The following is a 20,613-nucleotide window of genomic DNA, read 5'->3' on the forward strand; positions in this document are numbered from 1 at the left end:
GCACTGAAAGTCTGATTTGGCACCATGCTCTTCCCATCATATGGTCCAGAACAGAATTAGGTCATGCTCCCTGAGGTACTGCAGTTCTGCTGGGACAGCAGGACCTTAAAGACCTTGCCAACAGAGCCAGAATGCATTTACTCATGCTGGCCTCTGACCTTGTATCGAAATCTCCCGCGGAATACTTTCTCTAGAGAACAAGGTGGAAAATCCCCTTGCCCAAGCCATTTAGTATTAGACTAAGGAATACTCAGGAATAAAACAATGGAGAGCTAACCAAGGCTGGCAGGAGCGGGAATAACATGACCTACTGAGCCTTTTGTTCTCTGCTGATAGGCCTGGTATGCAACAGGGAAACCAAGCCAGCTGCTGTCTTCTACGTGAGGTGTTACACACTCAGAAATGCTTCCTATTGCCACCTGCCAAGCTGTGGATGGGGGAGGGGGAGGCAGGAAAATTTGGACTGAAACAGCTGATAGCTTAGGAGAGAAGACACTCATCTAACCCATGAGGATTCATTCCTGTCAAAATCATCTTAGAGTCATACAGGTAGAAGAGTTGGGGTGAGGCTGTAGCATAGCCTGGAGGAGTTCATAGCTGCAGGGACTTCATCAGCACCAACTGTAGCACTGCAGGGCTCTGTCTGCCTTGACTGCACCTAGCAGCCTTTTTGCCAAGCCTGGTCCTTTGTGTGGTTCTGCTGCCTGTCACAGGAGCACATGCTTTTATGCCTGGATATCACACCACACAATTAAAATATTTCTCTCTCTATATATATATATATATATATATATACACACACACATATATATGTGTGTATATATCTGCCTGAAATACCATCACAGAAAGGCTAGCCATGAAATGCTACCAGGAGCCACGTAACCAGATACACTTCCGCTGTCCTTTGGACGTTATGAGCGACTGAAATAGATGAACTGCAACTCAGAGCAAATGCAGGGTACTGTTCTTATGCAGTGAATTGTGCAAATACAAGTTGGGGAACAACTAGCTAAGAGGCATTTACACATAAGTGGAGCTGCAAAGGGGGGGAGGGGTGAGTTACAAACTGAATGCAAGTCAACAGTGTCATACCGCTGTGAAAAAAGCAAACATCTTACTGAGATAAATAAACAGGACTGTCATATGTAAGAGACAATGAGCAATCCACCCACTGTTCAGCACTGACAAGGTCACAGCCGGAGTACCACATCAGGTTGAGGCATCATGCCTGAAGAAACATATGGAGCAGTTTGAGAGTATCCAAAAGAAAGCTGCAGAAGTCTTCAGGGATTTAGGAAACATGAACTACAAAGGGAGCTTGAGAGAAGTGAAAGATGGAAGAAAGTTGTTTTCTTTAGAGGAAATATTGAGGGGAGTCACTATGACAGTACTTGAAATATGTATCCATTGCTACAAAAGGGGAAAAATAAAACTATTTTCTATGTCTGCTGTGTTCAAGACTAAAAAGAGTTGTTGCAGGGAGGTGTAGATTAGTTGTTAAGAGAAAGATTTTCTACTGTAAGAACAGTTAAGCAATAGACTAGACTCCCAAGTTGCCAGGTCTTCATCATTAGAGGTCTGAACAACACTTTAGACAAACAGCTGTTTGATCTTGCCTTGAGGCACAGGAATGGACTAGAAAGCCTCTTGAGATCTCATGCTGCCTAGGCTTTAGGATTTCCATGGTGTTAGAATAGCCCACTTTGTCTGTGTAAATCCTGATTTAGGAAAAAAAAAAGAAAACCTACAACATTGCCCTCCCCCCCCCCCCCTTTTTTTTTTTTAAAGACAAGTTATTTTGGTTCACATGAGTTCAGGACCCTGCAGGGGAACACTTAAATGAAAAAAAAACAAAAACGCCACTTCTTGCTAAAATCTAAACATCAAATGAAAACACTTGGATTGTTTCACATTGTTTTTCATTAATAATTCCCAATTTGGGGCCAGTGTAGAAGACCTGTCAAAGGTCATGACTAAGATCAGTGTTCCAGAAGAAGCAAAGTAGAGAAAATGCTCAGTCCTGGCTTTTTTCATCTGTTTAGTCAAGAGTAGCTCCAAGTTCCAGCTGGAGACCTGGTTTATAAGTGAGTTCAGAATCTGGACTGTCCCATACTGCCTGTAATGTTCAGCAAGTCATAAATACTTTTTGCTTTTATTTTAAATGCATTTATTTTTGTGCAGGTTCGTTTGTGCCCAGCTACCTAATCCTGTACTAGAAAGCATCAGTGTCATTGATACACCAGGAATCCTTTCTGGAGAAAAGCAGAGAATTAGCAGAGGTAAGTCTCAGATTCAGTTCTCTTTCCAAGGACAGGATTGGAAACCAAATGGACTATATGCGAGTTTCCCCTCAAGCTGTATACATTTGAGACAGAAACACTAGGGGGGGGCCTCTCATAAGTACAGCACGACGTTCCAGCATCCCTTCGGACGTACTTTACAATGTGCTGTAGAGGACTTCAAATGCTCACAGGGTAGGTTGTTAAGAGGAACAGCAGTGCCTGTATTAGAATGTGTCCAATATTCCCCAGTGGAACAGATTTTGATTAGAAAATGTCAATTAATTAAAACCTGCATGCTTTGCAGAAACACCTGCATTCAGTGGCCTACTGATGAAGCACAGGCATGGTTCCAGTGGCAATCAGCCTGGTTTCCTTCCATTTGGCCCAGAGGGTTTTCTCACACTGTCCAGGCTTCCTAAATCTGCTGCAGGATTGGGTTGGGTCTAAGAACCACTGGCACCCAGGTTCCTCGTTGCAGTTGGGAATCTGGAAATCCTGAGGACAGTAGATAGGTCTCATGAGTAGCAAAGTCTCTCACTGAATATGCATTTGGATTCAAAGGAGTGGAGAGCGTGCAGTGGAAGGTAATGAGTAGGCCTACAGTTTTGGAGCCCTTTATCCCCTCCTGTCTCTACTTGCTTTCTATCAGCTTCTGCTTGCAGCATAAATTTGGGGAAAAAATCGTATAGAACAAGCATTTCAAGAGTGGCTATTTCTTTGTGGTATATCCCTCAATTAACATGAGGGCACCAAACTCAAAGCATTTGAGTGTCTCAGGCTGGACCCCAAAAGTGGGCAACAGTCTTGACGTTTTACCCTAACATTTCTCGTCATTTTCTTCCTCTGTAAGGTGGTGGCAGCAGAGCTCACCTATCTTGCAGGTTCCATTGATAAAGCTGGTAGCTGTGCATCATTTAATTAAATGAAACCAGTATTCAGGTGCCAAGAGTTGTTATCACATGATAATGACAGACACAGATTCATGTTTGAGAAGATCAGTTCTCATTTACACCACCTATTCATGATGCACAATTAATTTTCAGCAGCACAGGCCCTACCCAAATTGCTAAGGCCTTTCCCAGTGTTATAACTCTCTCTTGTATTGAAAGTACTCCTGGAAACTTTTCTTTGAGGAACCACCTTACACAGAGCCAAATCATGTCAATAAAGCTATAAGGGACAACCAGAGTTAATTGAAAGCTACTGATTCAAACTAAACTGTTCCAACATGGGTCTTTGCACTGCTAGGGGATCATGAATTCTTTCTAGGCAGTCTGCAAAAGGTAACCAAGATGTTCAGACCTTCAGCAGCATGCTTAAAACATGCTACACAAGTATCTGTACCTGCAGCAGAAAATGTTTAAGAGTCTGCAGGGAAACAAAAAGAGCACTGAAAGCCACTAGTTTTCTTGTGGGACTGTTGTGATTAAATTTTGCTTAGAGGAAAACTACAAAATAGTTCTATTTTTGGTTTTTTCTTTTTGTTTTTTCTTGAGTCAAAATTGACCCATTTCAAGCCTGAAAGAAGTTTCCCTATCCCCACTCCGAAATCACCTCACCAACTCAAATCCTGACTTACATTGCAAGAGAGAAAAATCAATTTTCTGGATATCTACAGTACTAAAAATATCCTCTTGCAAAATGTACTGTCACTTCCTTCTCCTCTTTTTGCAAAATTTCTCCATCAGCCTCCCAGGGGGCCTTGGTGCCCCATTTCTACAGCTACACTAGTAAATGCCACCAATGCCAGAGCATGGTGATAAGCAGCTGTACGCTGTTAAGTAAGTCACTGGTGCACTTTGGCCCAAACCAGCTAACACCTCCCCAAACATCTGAGCATAGCTGAAGGAATGGCACAGGCTGAGAAATGTTCCTTGTAAGCAGAGAAGGCCAAAGAGGAGCCCCAGTTCTCTAAATATTTGCATACTGTACCTATTTGTAATACTGGAGGCCTGTCTTAGCACTTGAGGCCAATTCTTCCCAGACAACTCTGCTGCCTTGAGTGAAATTAAGTGGAGGTGCCCTGTGACTATAGTGGCCTGTCAGGTCACTCCACCCTTAGTGCTTTTGCCAGAAGATGAGAAATATAGATGGATATAGCTACCTCCTGCTCATCCTGCAGTCTAAGAAGCTTTCTCTGTTACACTTCCAACCAGTCAAGGGGCTGTCACATTGTTGACTGACCTGATCACAGCACAGTTAGAATTACAGTGTAGGTGAGACCTCACTGCATCACCGTGTATATCCAGGACAGCCTGAAGCTGGTCACATGGGCCAGGTCAAATGGCTTTTCAAAAGTCACAGGACCAGCTCCTCATCTGGTTTAGATCAACATAGTTTTGTTGAAGCTGGCAGAGCTCCAATGATTTCCATCTGCAGGGGATCTAGCCCAGGGAGCAGAAAGGGTCAAAAGAGTGCCGAGGTGCTTATGTTTAGGAAGGGCTGCTGCCAGGCATTGGCTTGAGCTTATCTCAAGGAAGCTGGTGTTTGAAAGGGAGCGCTCACCTCCCACCTCCCATGGAGGAGGAGAAGGAAAAAGTGGTATGGCTGACTTTCCACCAAGCTTGCAAATCAGCTGCCCTCATTAGCAAGTTGGTTTTGGAGACAGATAGAGCAATGATGTGGTTTCTAGGCAGAGAACAAGGCAATGCCAAGAACTGCTGACACAACAAAACACTCCTGCCGTTCTGTACCTTCTCAGCCTGCTCAGATTTCACTTGGGAATGAAGCAAGACCTGAGGGAATCTTACAGAGGTTTCCCAAAAGACACTTTGAAGTGTCTTAACAGCTAGGAATAGGGGAGGAATAGGGATTTCCCCCCATTCCATCGGCTCTTCTTATCCCCACTATTTGTTAGTAACAGGTTTTAAGACCCTCAGACAGGGGTACCTGTGGTACGAGGTCAGGGAAGGGAGTGGGTAGCAGAGCAGCTTCTTTTTCTCATAAATTTGAAGGGGAAAGCAAAGATGCAGAAGATGTGACAGGCTTTCCTTGCCTGCCCATCACATGTGAACCAACAGCATTTCTAAAGAAAGGACATTCCTTTCAATGGGAACATCAGAAGTCTAAGAGGCTCCTTTCCCATCAAGACAGCAAGAGCATTAGCTAATCTATATGGTGTCAGCTCAGCAGGATACCATGATGTTAAAGCTGAGTAGTCCTTCAGGGCTCACTCTGAATCTCAAGGCAATAGCTTTTCCTGTTACTGCATCCGTGTTTCAGGGAGCAGGAATGAGAAAACTGGCTTCCCAGGAATAGTTCGAGAGCCAAGATCAAGTTTTGAAGCTTCTCACCGGTCTGAACTCAACTCTGACTTACATTCACTGCATTGTAGCTGTTGGCCAGACTAAAGTGACAGAGAACACAGTATCTTCTCTGATGGGCAGGCAGCATGCAGAAGCGCCAGTGTTCCTGTGTTAGCACTGACGACAAGCAGCCTAGTACAGCCAGCAGCAGAGCTTCAAGTCCAAGTATTCCTCCAAGGAATGCTCTGTATTCCCAGAGAAACGGAGCTCTGCGCTGGCCCTCTTCCAGGGCACCACTACGTGATCATGACAGTCACCTTCTCCCCAAAGAGCAGCCCATGGAGTTTCCCCAGTAGCAGACATGAAGGTTTAGGCTTATGAGCAGTTGACGGCTGTGCAGTCTATCATAGCTGACATCCACATCCCCTAGGCATGCAATGAGATCACTGGCGTGGACACAGCTGCTGCTGCACTCAGAAATTGGTAAAGGCAAAGAGCCTAGCCAAGGACCTGCCTGCAGCATCTGTCCTAGTGAGCTCCCATGGCCTTGTGTGCTCCTTGGTCGCAGGCACCCATGGTGTCGCAGCTGCTGTGCTTCAGGGGTGGAAGCTAGAGCCCTAGGACATAAGGAAGGACATCAGGGCACAAAGCATCCTGCCGTTCACTGCTTCTGTACTCTCCGTGCCTGGAGAACAGCTATTTCTCCTCAGGACTTTTTCACGCGCTGGAGTGCAGATCTATGTCCACATGTAAAGAACTAGTCATTGTATTGGCCTGTCCCTCACTTCAGTTCCTTCTCCTTTCTTTTATTGTGCCCAGTTGAGTATAAGGTGACAGCAGGTTGCATAGATGCCTGTAGCGGGAGAGGTATTTGTGCCAAAGCAGCACAGTCTTGGCTGCTTTGACCATTTGATAGCAATGCAGATGCTGTCCATTTGCAAAGCACTGTTCTGGTGTCACGTGATGAGTCCTCACCATCCTGCTGGGAGGGAAGGCAAGAAAGGGAGGTCTGCACTGGAATAAATGAGGACAGAGTGGGGGACCTCAGGTCATGTGGCACAGCAGAGCCAGGACAGGAGCTAGGACTCAGTCCTAATTCATCACCTTGCGCACTCTGCCAAGCTAATTGAGCCAGCCTTGTAGCAGCAATTCATGGAGGGCTGAGCCTTACACACACTGCTAACTATCAGTCTCCAGCTTCTTGCTGGTCTCAACCTACACGTGCCCTGGGCAAAGCAGATAGGAGTCTGCCAAAGTTCAGCGATACCATGGCCAAACTGTATTTGATCCCTGTTTTAGGGTAGTACTTGAATATGTCCTGACCACTTACTTTATCTTCACCCTGTATATATTGTCACCCCATCTCCTTTCCTTGTTAGCAGCAGTCACAAGGTCCTAGCTGGGAGCTAAGGACTGGTAGCAGTGTTCCCCATTAGCTTTCTTTCAGTAAACGCCATTACAGCCTTCTTCCAGCCTTCCTGTTTGCTGCAGTGCAGCCCAGGCTTCCCATAGCCAAGGAAAAATTCATGCTAGCCGTGCTCTCTCTCCAGGAAAGGAAGAATTCACAGGGACCAGCAGCTTCAGCACTGGGGATATTTAGTCACTACCAAGCCTGCCAGTGAAAGGAACAAATGCTAACAGTTAGCAATCTTAGGCAATTACAGAGCTCTCAGGCTGACAGTGTCTCAAATAGCCATTCTTGGAAGAAAAAGGCAAACACCAAAAGAAATATTGTTCTCCCACTTCATGAAGAGTTGTTTAGGGTACGGCGGCAACAAGAAAATATTTTTCCAAGAGTTTTGTCACGTGTGCTAGCAACAGCATAATACACAACTGGAAGCATCTAAATGGTAGGCATTTCAAATATGTGCTATAATGTTCCCCACTGATAGCACTTGTTTATATTTTGTATTTCATTCTGCCTGAGAGGATGAAAGTGCACTGGTTAGTTTTGGCTTCCCAGTTCACCTCCATTACTACAGTGTAATAACTACTCTGCCAGCTTGCCCGGTTTTATCACAGTCTCACAAACGCGTACTGTCCCTGCAGGCTTACTGCAGCAAAGACTGAGTTCCTCAAACAACACACTTCTGTGCTTTATTCAAGAGCAAAGTGAAAATGAGCAGAAAAGCTGCACAATTCTCACCCTTCTTATTCCTAGAAATGTTTGAAGACATCAGCCTGACTGTAGCCCTCCTGGCTTGAACAGCAGAATGCAAACAAAACCTAAGATTATATTTTACTGTCTCATGATTTTTTAAGCCAGTCTCATGATTATTTTGGAATACCAAGCCATGGTTACAACTGCTAGTTTTGTTCATTTTGTTGTCCACTGTGCACTCCAGAAATTTCCTAGGTTTCTCCTTCATCAAGGAGAGAGAGCTTGTCCATCAGTATTTAATCAATTTGCATTATTTATGCACATCATATTTTTTTTCAGTGTCCTGAGTAATAACAGAGGAAGACTATATTTTCTAGTTACTGGTAGCAGTGATCAGTTACTGAAGACTTTTACTCCAGATGGCCATTTCAGGTTAGGTTTTCAAACATGATCTCTCCCCAGATTCGAAGTATGTTTACTGGAAGAACTCTGTTTGCTTTTGGACACTATAATAAAAAGCCTCTTTGAAAATTTGGCTGTGCATCAGTGCTGCTGTGCACTAACCGCTCTGGAAAACTTAGCCTTTATTTAGATACCCTGTGAGGTCTCAAAATCTGGCTATAAACTATTTTGAGGATTGGCCGAAATACCCAAAAATGCTCAGCCTATTTGTCACAAATGACAAAGATATAAATGTGAGGGGAAGAGGGGACAAGCTCTGCCGTGTGCACATAGAAGCTAAACAGGCTGTTGTAAGGGAACTGCTGTTGACAGTGCTCTTATCAGTTTAATGCCATCATATTCAAACACGTCTAGTGAGGTTTCTCTTGATTTTCACTGACGTAAAGCAAGAGCCCTTTCAGGCCCCCAGTCTCTTCCCAATCCTGAAACCATTGCAGTAAACAACCTGAAAGCAAGAGACCATGATGTACTGCTCCCGCTACTAGTTAATGTAAATGCCAGCACTAGAAATCTGAGACCAGCTCATCTTTCCTATCTGAGAACATTAGGCACATTTGTTGTGTAGTGTTGAGTCCCTTTACCTTTGCTTTGGAAACCTTTAAATCTCCAAGATATATGTAACATTTCCAATAGATCTTTGCAAAGATGGAGACATCATTTTTCACATGCTACAAGTGCGTGAATCACCAGCTCCAGGACAGGTTATTTCTTTAAGCACAGGGAAAGGCAAAAGTGATCAGCAAGCTGAGACCTGCTGTAGAAATTATGGCATGTAACATTCATACAAGTCCTTTTATCCTGAAGTATTTCTGTCTACTTCCCACTACACCTACAGTTATATGTTACAGGAATCTCTCTATATCTCCTTGGAAAGCTGCCACTTCCTGAAAGCAGTACAGCAGCTTTTTACAAAAATGGTAGGATGAGCTGCAATGAGGTATACCCAGCACCTATCTCCACTTTTCATCTTCACTTCTGCCCTCTTCCTGCTGGTCCCACCAGCGCCTCACCTTGAGAGAAACTTGCGTAAATCATTGTCCCTCCTCTAGCTGTTTCATCTCTCACGCTCTTCCCCGACCCCTCCTCTGCACCTTCCCTCTCCCATCTCCACTCACCAGGCCTCCCCCCAGTCTCTTCCTCGGGAAGATACCTTTTCCTCGTCACAACCACCCACCTCTGTGCCATCCCTCCCTGGGTTTCACAGCAGCCACTTTCAGCCACAGTCCTACTTCTTTTCTTGTAGCCATCTGTCACACCCAGGTAACACCTACACCTCCTGGCACTTTCTCCTCCTCCAGCATGGACTGCCTGCTCATTTTGCCTTGACAGAATCTTCTTCCCTAAACTTTGAAGTGCTTTCATGCAGGACATGTCTGTGATCGGCTAGACTCAGCCTCCAACCCATATTGTTCAATTTAAAAACTCAGATCAAGTCATTAACTTGCAGGAATAGGCACTCATTTCATCTCCAAGGTCTGCTCCCTCTCTAGGCACTCACTGTTCGCTATTCCAACCATCCCATTTTTCTCCTGATGCTGTCCTCAGGAACCTGACACTGACACACACAACAGCCTTGAACAACTTACTGAAATCCTCAGTTACTGGATAGGCACAGAGGGGCACAGAACCATAAATCTCTGCCTTCTTGAGGGATGTGGTCCGATGGCTTTTCAATCTCTGGATAACACCAACTTTAAAAGTCTAGTGAGAAGGGAGATCCCAGTCACTAAAATTCAGCTAAAAGGAGATGAATTGCTAAAAGAAACAGCACAGTTTAAAGTAGTAGTGACAGCGAGCTATGAGATATCTGGTGCAAAGAAACAGCTTTTTTTCAGCACTTCTTGACATTCCTATTCCCATTCCATCCCACATGAACTCCATCGCAGGTTCTACAAGCCAGCAAATCCAGCTAGAGTGTGCTTATTATCAGACAAAAAAAGAAAAAAGAAAGAAGAAAGCGTAGCTGCATGGTGAGAAATGTTGAACCAACACACACACGCGCACACACACGCACACAGTCTCTGTCTCTGTCTCCCTTCCCCCCCCCCGGTTTAAACTGGTTCTAAAAAAGTGTTACAGCCTGGCAGATTTTATGCTGGGTCAGGTATCATGTGTCTTCCCACAGTCAGCATAAAGACTATATCACGCCTGGGCTGAGTTGACAGAAATGTAATTGCATAATCCTGCGTGATCTGGGTTAAATGCAAGCTGCCAGGTATTCTGATTGCGCATAGACAAGTATTCATTAAGCTATGGCCTGCCTTACAGAGTCTGGGTAGCAAGGTGTCTGCAAGAAAATCATTTGCTCTATAGACTGAATCTACTGGTAGTCCCACTGACTTGTCAACCGTGTGTTAAATCTGTTAAATCTTTTCATGCTGTCAGAAGGAAATCTGTCTCATGAAGAAAATATCTGATAGAAGAAAGTAGTTAGTGTGTTCATCTCGTCTGTTTTTTGTACTGCTGTACGGTTGGGACTCATTTTCCATTCACGTTGTTCTGTCTGGAGGTTGTGAAGAAGCTGCATCAGTGATATTAGAGCATGTTTAAATATGTATCTTATTGTTGGACAGAGATATGAGTGCAACCGCAAACAGCCAGGGAGTATTGAACAGAGAATTCTCCACTTCACATTTCTGTCTAAACATCCCTGTAATAATGGTTTTGTATTTATGCAGTTTTGGCATACAGATGGCTTCCCAAATGCCCTGTAATTTCATGATAAACTGTGCTATGCTATGCAGATAATTTCACCCATCACTGAAATGCTGCCAAATCAAAGATAGTAATTGGCTGCTTTTGCGAGAGGCCTTAGCAACACTCTACAACACTTTAAAATAGGGTGCAAAGAAACATAACACTTTTGCACTGGAAAGAGCAAGGGGAAGTTCCAGACAGAAAATTCCTAATTTGACCGTAGGTCAAGATCAGTTCTTGGTCTAATCTCACACTGAAATAAACAGCCAGAAGAAAGTAAAGTTAGGCCCCAAGCATCTATCAAATAATAAAAAAAATAAAAATAACGTGAAGATGTAATACTTGGTTTTAGTTACAAAATGAGCCTTCTGTGTTTTCAGGGGTTGAGCATCTCCAGCTCTGACTGAAGTCAGACAAAATGTCTCAAGTTCTCCACACTGTCGAAAAGTCCTCCAAAAATGAGAGCTCGCTAAATGTTAAAATATGAATTTAAGATCTTATCTTTAGATGTCTTTATTAACAGCTTACCCGTAGAGTTTCATACCCCATCTGTCACCCTGGTATCCAAATGCCTGAGTAGCTGAGTAACAATCTACTTTTTTATGTGCTAAAAGCAAAACTAAAAAGTTGGTCCTATTAATCTCCTGTGTAGTAGTTCTCTAGGCAGTTGGCTGTTTGGGAAAGCAGCATCACAGGGACCTGTCAGTGACACAAAGCAGATCATTGTAAACACAGGTCTGTCCCACTTGCCTTGTCCTTTCCTCACATTATGGTGAGCCTTAAGAAGAAGTATAATGCTTACCATACTTTTCCTCTTTTCTCCTCTTCTAAAGTATTCTGTCAGGTAAAAACAAAATATATATGCATACACCTTGGTTTTCCTGACAAGTATCTCCATAGAGGAGAATGCAGATATGATCAGCACTTGATAGTTGCACGCCAAGATGTTTCTTGCTTAGCTGAGCACCAACATGAGATGTCTCATGCATTCCCTTAAATGCCAAGCCTGTGGGACGTACAAGAGGAGGATATGGATTGGGCTTTTGTCCTGGCCAGGGATGCAAGTCAGTTCTTTGTGACTGCTATTGTGGCTGCTCTGAAACATTACCAAGTGTTAATCCCCAGGGCTTTGTTCTCTTTTTAATGGAGATATGCAGGACAGCTGTCAGGAGAACCTCTCTGAACAAGCAAAGAAGCTAGGAGGGACAGGCTGCTAATCAATCTGGACATCTAATGAAGTCCACAGGGACGTTCATGACTCAGTGTGTTACCATAGCAGCTGGGAACATACATAGGACTGAGCAGATATTAATTCCCTTTTCCTGTTGGGCAGGGCAACATTTTTGTCTGTGAATAGGGAAAAAGAGGCTCAGAGGGCAGATCTCCTCTAAGTGCTGCTGTGGATCTGGACCTAAAACACATTGAAATCAACAGAGCTAAGCACCTAGATCATTTTGGACAAACCTTGAGACCCAGACAGATCAAAGAGCTGACCTCAGCCAACACTAAAACTTTTTTTTTTAAATTAATCCCCACTTTTACTGAATTGCTGAAAACTGTACAAAGGGTCAGATACAGCCTGTACTAACAAAGCAGGGATCCCAGCAGTGGCCATTACTCCTACTGCCAGAGGAGAACTACCCACATGACGTATGACAGGTCATCACTGTAGCGTTACAAGGTGCCCTAGAGAGTACGACTTTAGTTTCCCCCTTGATTCCCCCCAAGGGGAAAGACTGGGAGAGGTAGTTGTAGTGTAATTCAAACACATGCCAGCTTGATGAGAATGCAGCCCAGTCAATGAAACTTGACAGGATTAAATGCACAAACATCTCCAAACAAAGTCACCCTGACTCATTGCTTCCATGGCAAGAAAACAGGCTGTGTGGCTCAGTGCAGGAAGACTAAACTATCGCACCAGACTAGATGACTTCCAGTACACCCCAGGCAGAACTGAACATTAGGTGAGGGCAAGCATGCAGTCTTTAGCAAAGTTTTTTGCAAGGTTTTGCCCCCACCTTTGCAAATTCATGAAACTGCTGACAATGGGGCAACTTACAGGCCGAGCCCTGTCTTTAAGTGAAATGAGGTATTGGGGTTGACACTGTTCTGCTGCTGGTGCCTCCTATGGAAAGGAGTCAGCATCCATAGCTTTAAAGCAGATATGCAATTGGACCCATGAAGGTGAGCCCTCTACAGCATGAATATCTGTGGTTAAAAAGACTGTTAATATCTGAAAGCAAGCAGGAACAAATTTATTTCAGTTGTAGGAGGGTGAGACTCCTGAAAGTTAGCAAGATCAGACGTATGAACTGAACTGGGCAAAGCGTACAGATATTGATAAGCTTACCTAATGCTCAGTGGGTCTCTGTTAACACCACTGTTAATTCTGAATTCTCCAAAGTTCTCACTGTCAAATGTACCTGAGCAAAGAGCCAAGACCCAGCATCACTTGCTGCTGCTGGAGGAGGCACTGCTGTTTTAAGTAAGCAGGAGGCTCCTGGTGGGAGGCTCCTGGTGGGGGGATCCATCACCCCCACCTATTCCTAGAGATCCCCTGGGAAAAAAAAAAAAACAGGGCAAGCTGTCCACGTCCCAGAGTACCTTCTCATGCAAACAAAGCTTACTGCTAATGGCTTTACAATCTAATACTGTTGCTCTTTCTTGTTCTTAAAGGAGCAAGCTAATTAACCTAGGTGAAATATTCTACCCAGTAATAATATTCTGCATTTTTACAAGAATTCTCAGTGGCAAACAGTTAATACCAATTTATCCAGCTGAAAGGAAAGGTTCACACAGGAATTGCTCCTGACTTCAGAGCCAGGATTTCACCCTGATTTGGTTAAAGTCATAGGGGAGAAAAGGCCAATGGCAAAAAAAAAAATCAAAATCAGAGCTCAGCAGTCCTCCCTTCTGCAGCTGTGATCTATAGACTGGGATGCATTGCCTGCCCTCTAGGTATTACATTAAAAAAAAGCCAAAAAAACCCCACCACACATCGCTGAACTAATTCTCTTCAGTTTATTCATGAAAGCCAAGATAATTTAAAAAAAAAAAAAAAGGAAAAAAAAAAAAGCACGTTAAAGGCTTTGAATCCAAATAGCATATGCTCTGTCCTGATCTCTGCTGCTCAGCGGGAAAGAACCTATGTTGCAAAGGAGTGCTAGTGAAGGCCTTTTTATCCGAACACTTTTCCTAACAGAGTACAGCACTCTGGTAACACAGATAACCCCAAATGCTGCACCGCGTGAGAGAGGCCATCAGGGGAGCACCAGTCTCTCAGTGAAGCTTTAAAGAAGGTGAAGAAATACCACAGAACTAGAAGAGAAAGTCATTTTATTGTTGTTATTGCTGTTTTTAAAACATCTACATGCACACTGTTTATTATGCCTTGTATTTCCTAGAGATTGTCCTATGTCACTAGGAATCCATTACCCTTAATTCTGAGGGATGTGAAATTTGAACCCAGTGTTTTTTAGCTTGAGTCCACCTCTGGTATTCATGGCAGTGCTGCCTTCTAGCAGCAAATACTTCACAAGGTAAATGCAAATCATTTTGCTTTGTGCACATGCAGCAGGTATGGCAGGATGATTATTCAGGCAAGGCAGGTTATTTGCATCCTAAGTTTTGAATAGGATGGAATAAAGTTAGTCTCACACAACTAGACAAGGCCTGAGAGTTACTAAGCAGTAGAGATGTGCATCTCAAAGCAGTCTGGATACAGATACTGTAATTACCCAGTTCTCCACAGCCTTTGTAGGCTCTGCTGATGGCCAGTGTTTCAGAAGCTCAGCTTGCCCATCTTGTTGCCGCATGCAAGACTACAGCAGTAGCTGTCCAAACATAGCAGTTTCTCAATAGCATGCATTTGAATGTAGCATCTGTGACATGAGTTCAAGACTTCTCTGGGTGATCTCTTAATCCAGAGATAATGAGAATCATTCTTAACTGTGCAGATCTTAGGTATTTCAGCGTGAAGGACAATGCCTCATCCCCGCCCAGTGTGGGGCCAGGAATCATGTTTCCTGTTTCCTTTATCAAGGTCCCTCACTTACCGGGAGAAGTTTCCTCTTTGCAAGCTCACCCTTGGATAGCATGGTTCAGGTATGGCAAACAGCCTTCTTTCCTCCTGTGTGTGCACATCTCTGCTGTTCCTTCACCCCTTGCAGGTTATGACTTTGCTGCCGTGCTGGAGTGGTTTGCAGAGCGGGTCGACCGCATCATTCTCCTTTTTGATGCGCACAAGCTGGACATCTCAGATGAATTCTCTGAGGTCATCAAGGCCCTGAAAAACCATGAGGACAAGATGAGAGTTGTCCTCAACAAAGCAGACCAGATAGAGACTCAGCAGCTCATGCGGGTGTACGGTGCCCTCATGTGGTCCCTGGGAAAGATTGTCAACACTCCTGAGGTCATCAGGGTCTACATCGGCTCCTTCTGGTCCCATCCGCTGCTCATCCCTGATAACCGCAAGCTGTTTGAGGCGGAGGAGCAGGACCTGTTCAGGGATATTCAGAGCCTACCCCGCAATGCAGCCCTGAGGAAGCTGAATGATCTCATCAAGCGAGCACGGCTGGCCAAGGTAAGTGTTGGCACAGACAGGCCCAAGCATTCAGTCTGGACTGTCTGCAGCGTGCAGGGAAGTAGTCTTGGCCAGTCCAGGTCATGGAGCTGGTGGGTCTTACTTGTTTTCCATCCCATTTTGTCCCAAGGTCCCATATATTTGTCCTAAGTGTTTTGAGGAGCCCCTCTGCAAGATGTATCAGTCATCACAGGCCTGAGTGAGGTAGACAGTCAAAGATCAAAGTAGGCCGCACTGAGGGGGATATGGAAAGCAGTTGCACTGTGAGAGCAGTGAGACTTCAGACCAATTCAAATTGCCAGAACCATACACCAAGGGAACTTGGAAGCTGGTCTTTTGTTTTAAACTGTCTTAACAAAGAGAGAAACCTGACTTAGATGGATGCAGAGGAGATGGAGACTCACAAGAATGGCAAATAAGCCTGCAATGAGCACGAGAAAATAACTCCCAAGGGCAGTGCCAGAAATTCCATCTCCATGAATATTTAAATTGAGCTGAATGTAGCTCTTCAAAATACAGGGAGCAGCCCCATATCAGTTGAGAACAGGGATCAAGGTAAATTGAGAAGAGGGATCAAAGGATCCCTAAAAACTTTCTAAGCAGGGGTCTGCATCTCCAAGAGAAAAAGTTTGGTCCACCATGTAAAAATAAATAAATAAATAATAAAAATTATTTAATTTTAAATCTACCATTGTAGATCACTGTTTCTGAGAATAATAAAATAGATTCTGCTTTCAGAATCACTAGTGTCAACAGAAAGAGTCCAAACTTAATTTGGTGAAAATGGTTATTCTGGGCCTTCACAGTTCCCATGTACAGAGTACTCAATAGAACAGCATCATGTGACTGAGGAGTCATCCATATTAAAACCTTAAACAAAATGTAGAGAGCTCCAAAAAGTGTGTGTGTGCAAACCATTGTGGCACAGCTAGCAGGGGACTTCCCTGTAAAGCTGTGCCTGGTATGTGGGGTGGGGGGATTTCCACCCAGGAAGTAACTATGAATATTGCTCTCTGCATGCCCAGGGCTCATGCACCATCCTCGCCTTTTCTCAGCACAGCTAGAGAACACAGCTGAGCAGCACTTAACACTGAAGTGACAATCAGCAGATGTGGGCAGAGTGAAGAGCCGAGCCTGCTCTTCAGAGACAAGATGGGGTTGACTCCTAAGCACAGGTGCTCTCTACAGGGAGAAATATACTGACATGCTCTTTAAATCTTGTTGTCTTCCTTCCATGTCGTTTAATGCCCTTCAGGTCCATGCCTACATCATCAGTTCCCTAAAGAAGGAAATGCCCTCAGTATTTGGGAAAGACAATAAAAAGAAAGAGCTTGTTAACAATTTGGGAGAGATTTATGCCCGAATTGAACGGGAGCATCAGATCTCACCAGGGGACTTCCCTAATCGGAGGAAGATGCAGGTAAGTGGTGGCATCTCATCCGGAGTACCAAACATCCAAAGAAGGACCATTAGAGTAACTGTAGGGAATACAGCAGAAGCCACATAGAGGCAACAATTATCAAGGTCTATGAAAGGCCTGTTGTAATACTGAAATAACTGTAATATTGAAATGAGCCCTGAACTATGTGAAGACTGTTTGGGCATAAATATTTTCACACATGCAAAGAAGCTCCAGCTGCCTTTATATCTGAAGTCTTTACCTAGCTAGCTCTTTACAGCAAATTATTTCCTCCCTTTTTCTTTATTTTTAATTCCAGATTCCAGTCTCAGATTTTTCCTAATACTGCTACTCTGTATTAAAAAGGAAGGGTCTATTTCTTGAAAAGCCTACACACATATCCCTCTCCTTAAGAACTCTATCTTTTTGTCCTCTACTTCACCATTTGTTTCTAAAACAACTTGGAGAGAAGGGAGGCTATGAATACTAAAAGCCCCATATCTATATTAAGGAGAGAAAGAGGTTTTGTGTAATGCAAAGCTGAGGCTGATCCAATGTTCATGTAAGTCAGAGACTTCAAAGGACCTTGGATCAGGGCCTTGTATTGTATATGCGAACAATGCTGGACATGGCTACATCGCTGTGTGGCTTCAGTCCAAGCTCAATAACTGGGAACAGGTTTCTGCTGTTAAAGTCATTATTAGCTCCCTATGGAAAATATAGCATCTCCTCTTATTTTCAAAAAAATGTATTCTCCTTAAGTTCTTGAGAATGAGAACTACAGAGTATACCCAATAGAAGATCATATTCACTAGCTGTTAAAATATGTGTTTAAGTGTTAAAAAAAATATGACTGTAATAGGAGTGAGTAGATTGGCTTTAATGAGCAGAGGATGAAGGATAAAGCTGTAGGACATTTGCAGTTCTCAGAAAAGAATTCATCTGCAGGCCTGCTCAAAGCACTTGTACTTAGCTGTGAAAATTAGAGAAACAGCCATGCTGTAAAGTCCTGATGTCTTTATTGCATCTGAAAGATATGCTGCATGATGACAGAGGTTTTACTGCTAAAATAGTCTTTTGCCAGAGTGCTGTTTCCTTCCTCAGAGTACTGAGGAGGAGGAAATGCAGAGCAGTGGCTGGAGGATGTAGCAAAAGCTACAGTGACCACAGAGATGCACAAACAGTTTCCCTTGAGCAATCTGGTCCTTGAGGAGAATGCTTCTTACACATGACTTGGAAAGGAAGGTTCTTCTGTTTGCTTACAGCAGTCATTTAGGCCTTTCACTACTGCTCTTGTCCCTGTAACCTTGTCATCTCTCCTAGGGTAGGTGGTGGGGGTAGGGTGGGGAGATGATTCTCCATAGAGATTAAAGAAGATTTAAGTAGAAACAAGACCAGCCAGGGAGATCCCATCACATGCTATGAAGCAGGGGTCTCAGAAGAAGGAATGGTGTGTTTCCCCCTCTGCAATAGCAGTTTTTTGAGGGAGCCCACCCTGCACTGTTACTGCACTACACGCAGCCATGTTGCTCACCCCTTGCTCTGTTGTCCCACTTTTAAGGATCAGTTGCAGGCTCAGGATTTTAGCAAGTTCCAGCCCCTGAAGAGCAAGCTACTGGAGACAGTGGAAGACATGCTGGCCAATGACATTGCCCAGCTTATGGTGCTTGTACGCCAAGAGGAGTCGCAGCGGCCTACCCAGATGGTGAAGGGAGGAGCCTTCGAGGGCACCCTGCACGGTCCATTTGGCCATGGCTACGGTGAAGGCGCTGGTGAAGGGATCGATGATGCTGAGTGGGTGGTGGCCAGGGACAAGCCCATGTACGATGAGATTTTCTACACACTCTCGCCTGTTGATGGTAAAATAACTGGTGCCAATGCAAAGAAGGAGATGGTAAGGTCTAAGCTGCCCAACACTGTGCTGGGCAAGATATGGAAACTGGCTGACATCGACAAAGATGGCATGCTGGATGATGAGGAGTTTGCCTTGGCGAATCATCTCATTAAAGTCAAGTTGGAGGGTCATGAGCTGCCGAATGAGCTCCCTTCCCATCTCCTCCCTCCATCCAAGAGGAAAATAACAGAGTGAAGGAAAGGTTGCAGGGGAGTGGGAGGGGAGGAAGAAGAGATCTAGAGAAACATGTTTACTTAAATTATACCTTTAGATGTGAGATCACCTTTGGATTTATAACTATTTTGCTGTATGAAGAAAAAAGGCAAAACAAAGAAAAGTCCAATCCTTCATGATAATATGCAATTAACTCTTCCAGTGTAATTTCCCTGCTTTCTAATGTTTAGTCTGTAAATACAAAGAATGTTGAGACTAGAAGAAGCTGACAAGTGAGAGTAGAAGAACGACTCAAGTGGGCTGCATCTTTTGAGAGTGGAATAGGCACTAATAGAAGTCTCCTAACTGCCAGTATCACTCCTGAGCTTTGGCTGCACCTTGCAGCATTTAATTGGTCTCACAAACCCCAGGAGACTTCTGAGATCCTTGCTAGTGAAGGGGAAAACCACAAAAAGGTCACCAAGCTGTTAACCAAACTAAAGAGCACCTCCTAATTCATGATGAGCCTATACCAGATACTAAACCTCAAGTTAAGAATTTCAGGAATCTGGATTTACCTTTTGTAAAACTTGGATTTAGTGGTTCCCTGTCCTTAAAAAAAACAGAAGAAATCTGAAATGGCTTGGCTGTGAATAAGGACAGCTGGAATTCCTCATTAACCACAAAGGGACAGACCTTAAGAGTTCCCAAGCACTTCTACCTCCCATTTGTTCCCTGGGGGAGACTTGCTCTCAGAGCATGGCCAAGAGAACAGCCACCCCACGAGAAACAGCAGGAAGAGGGTGCTAGAGGCAGAGATCAGGTGGCTTGGAAGGGAGGCCAGGACTCACCAGTCCCAGGCTCACTGAACATTTCACAAGTGGATAGTGTTTTCTCCTTCAAAAGCCTTTGATCAATGGTGGTGTTTATCATTCCTGTGAAGTGATATGTTTACTCTCATTGTGTGCAGTGAAAGCTACTAGGTCCCATTCTTACTGTAAAGATAAAAACCCCACATTGTCAGGTAGATTGTCCATCATACAAGCAAAGAACACAGAGGGGCAGCAGGCAGAACTTGCTATACTGCCTATGACCCCCCCCCCCCAATATAGCCTGGATGTTAACAGCCTTCACCTACCCCCATCCTCCACACACAGTAACAGTAACCCTGAGCCAAGAGGCGTTCCACTCTGTCATGCTCTATGAGATTTCTGTTTTCTTAAGACTTGATTTTGGTAGAAATCCCTGAATTTCCCATTTTGTTTCCCTACACACACATGCTCACATACACGCAGTCTTCTGGTTTTTAGTTGTTGCTTTAGAGCAGCGTGTTGTTCCAATTCCTGTTGTCACTTTATATAAGCTGAGCTCCTACTGTGATGAAAAAACCAAGACAAGTATAACTTATTTTATATCTCTGTGTTCATATTATATAGAGAAATATATTCTGTGTATGTAGGATGTGCTTATTGCAGTACATTTATCACTTGTCTTAAAAATTAATGCATTAACCTTTTTTGTACCCTGGTCCTAAAACATTATTAAAAAGAAAGACCAGATCTGTCTATTTCTTTACATAGTGACAAGAAATAAGGCTGGATTCCAAAAAGAAAGAAAAAGTAGTCCAAAAAAGCTCATTTCTATGTACGACAGAGTTTAAGCAAGTCATCCTCAGCACATCCCCAAATGTACACACACAGACCAACTCTGCTGGAATCGTGTGCTAAATGACATATGCAGCAATGTCTGCTTTCTCTTCTGGGAAGCTAATTGCAACCACACACTATACTCACTGAAG

The 20,613-nt window shown here is 43.9% G+C and overlaps 1 protein-coding gene across 1 annotated transcript in view; it reads left to right on the forward strand.

Moving 5' to 3' along the window:
* EHD3 (EH domain containing 3) overlaps window positions 1-20,374 on the forward strand; it is a 30,910-nt gene extending 10,536 nt beyond the window's left edge. Inside the window, exons 3-6 of the mRNA XM_026094660.2 lie at window positions 2,182-2,279; window positions 14,957-15,369; window positions 16,625-16,789; window positions 18,330-20,374. Coding sequence (XP_025950445.2) covers window positions 2,182-2,279; window positions 14,957-15,369; window positions 16,625-16,789; window positions 18,330-18,857 — 1,204 coding nt within the window. The 3' untranslated portion in view covers window positions 18,858-20,374. The remainder of the gene's footprint in view (window positions 1-2,181; window positions 2,280-14,956; window positions 15,370-16,624; window positions 16,790-18,329) is intronic.
* Window positions 20,375-20,613: the final 239 nt, after the last annotated feature.

Source organism: Dromaius novaehollandiae, chromosome 3 (genome assembly GCF_036370855.1).
Source record: "Dromaius novaehollandiae isolate bDroNov1 chromosome 3, bDroNov1.hap1, whole genome shotgun sequence".
NCBI classification, from domain to species: Eukaryota; Metazoa; Chordata; class Aves; order Casuariiformes; family Dromaiidae; genus Dromaius; species Dromaius novaehollandiae.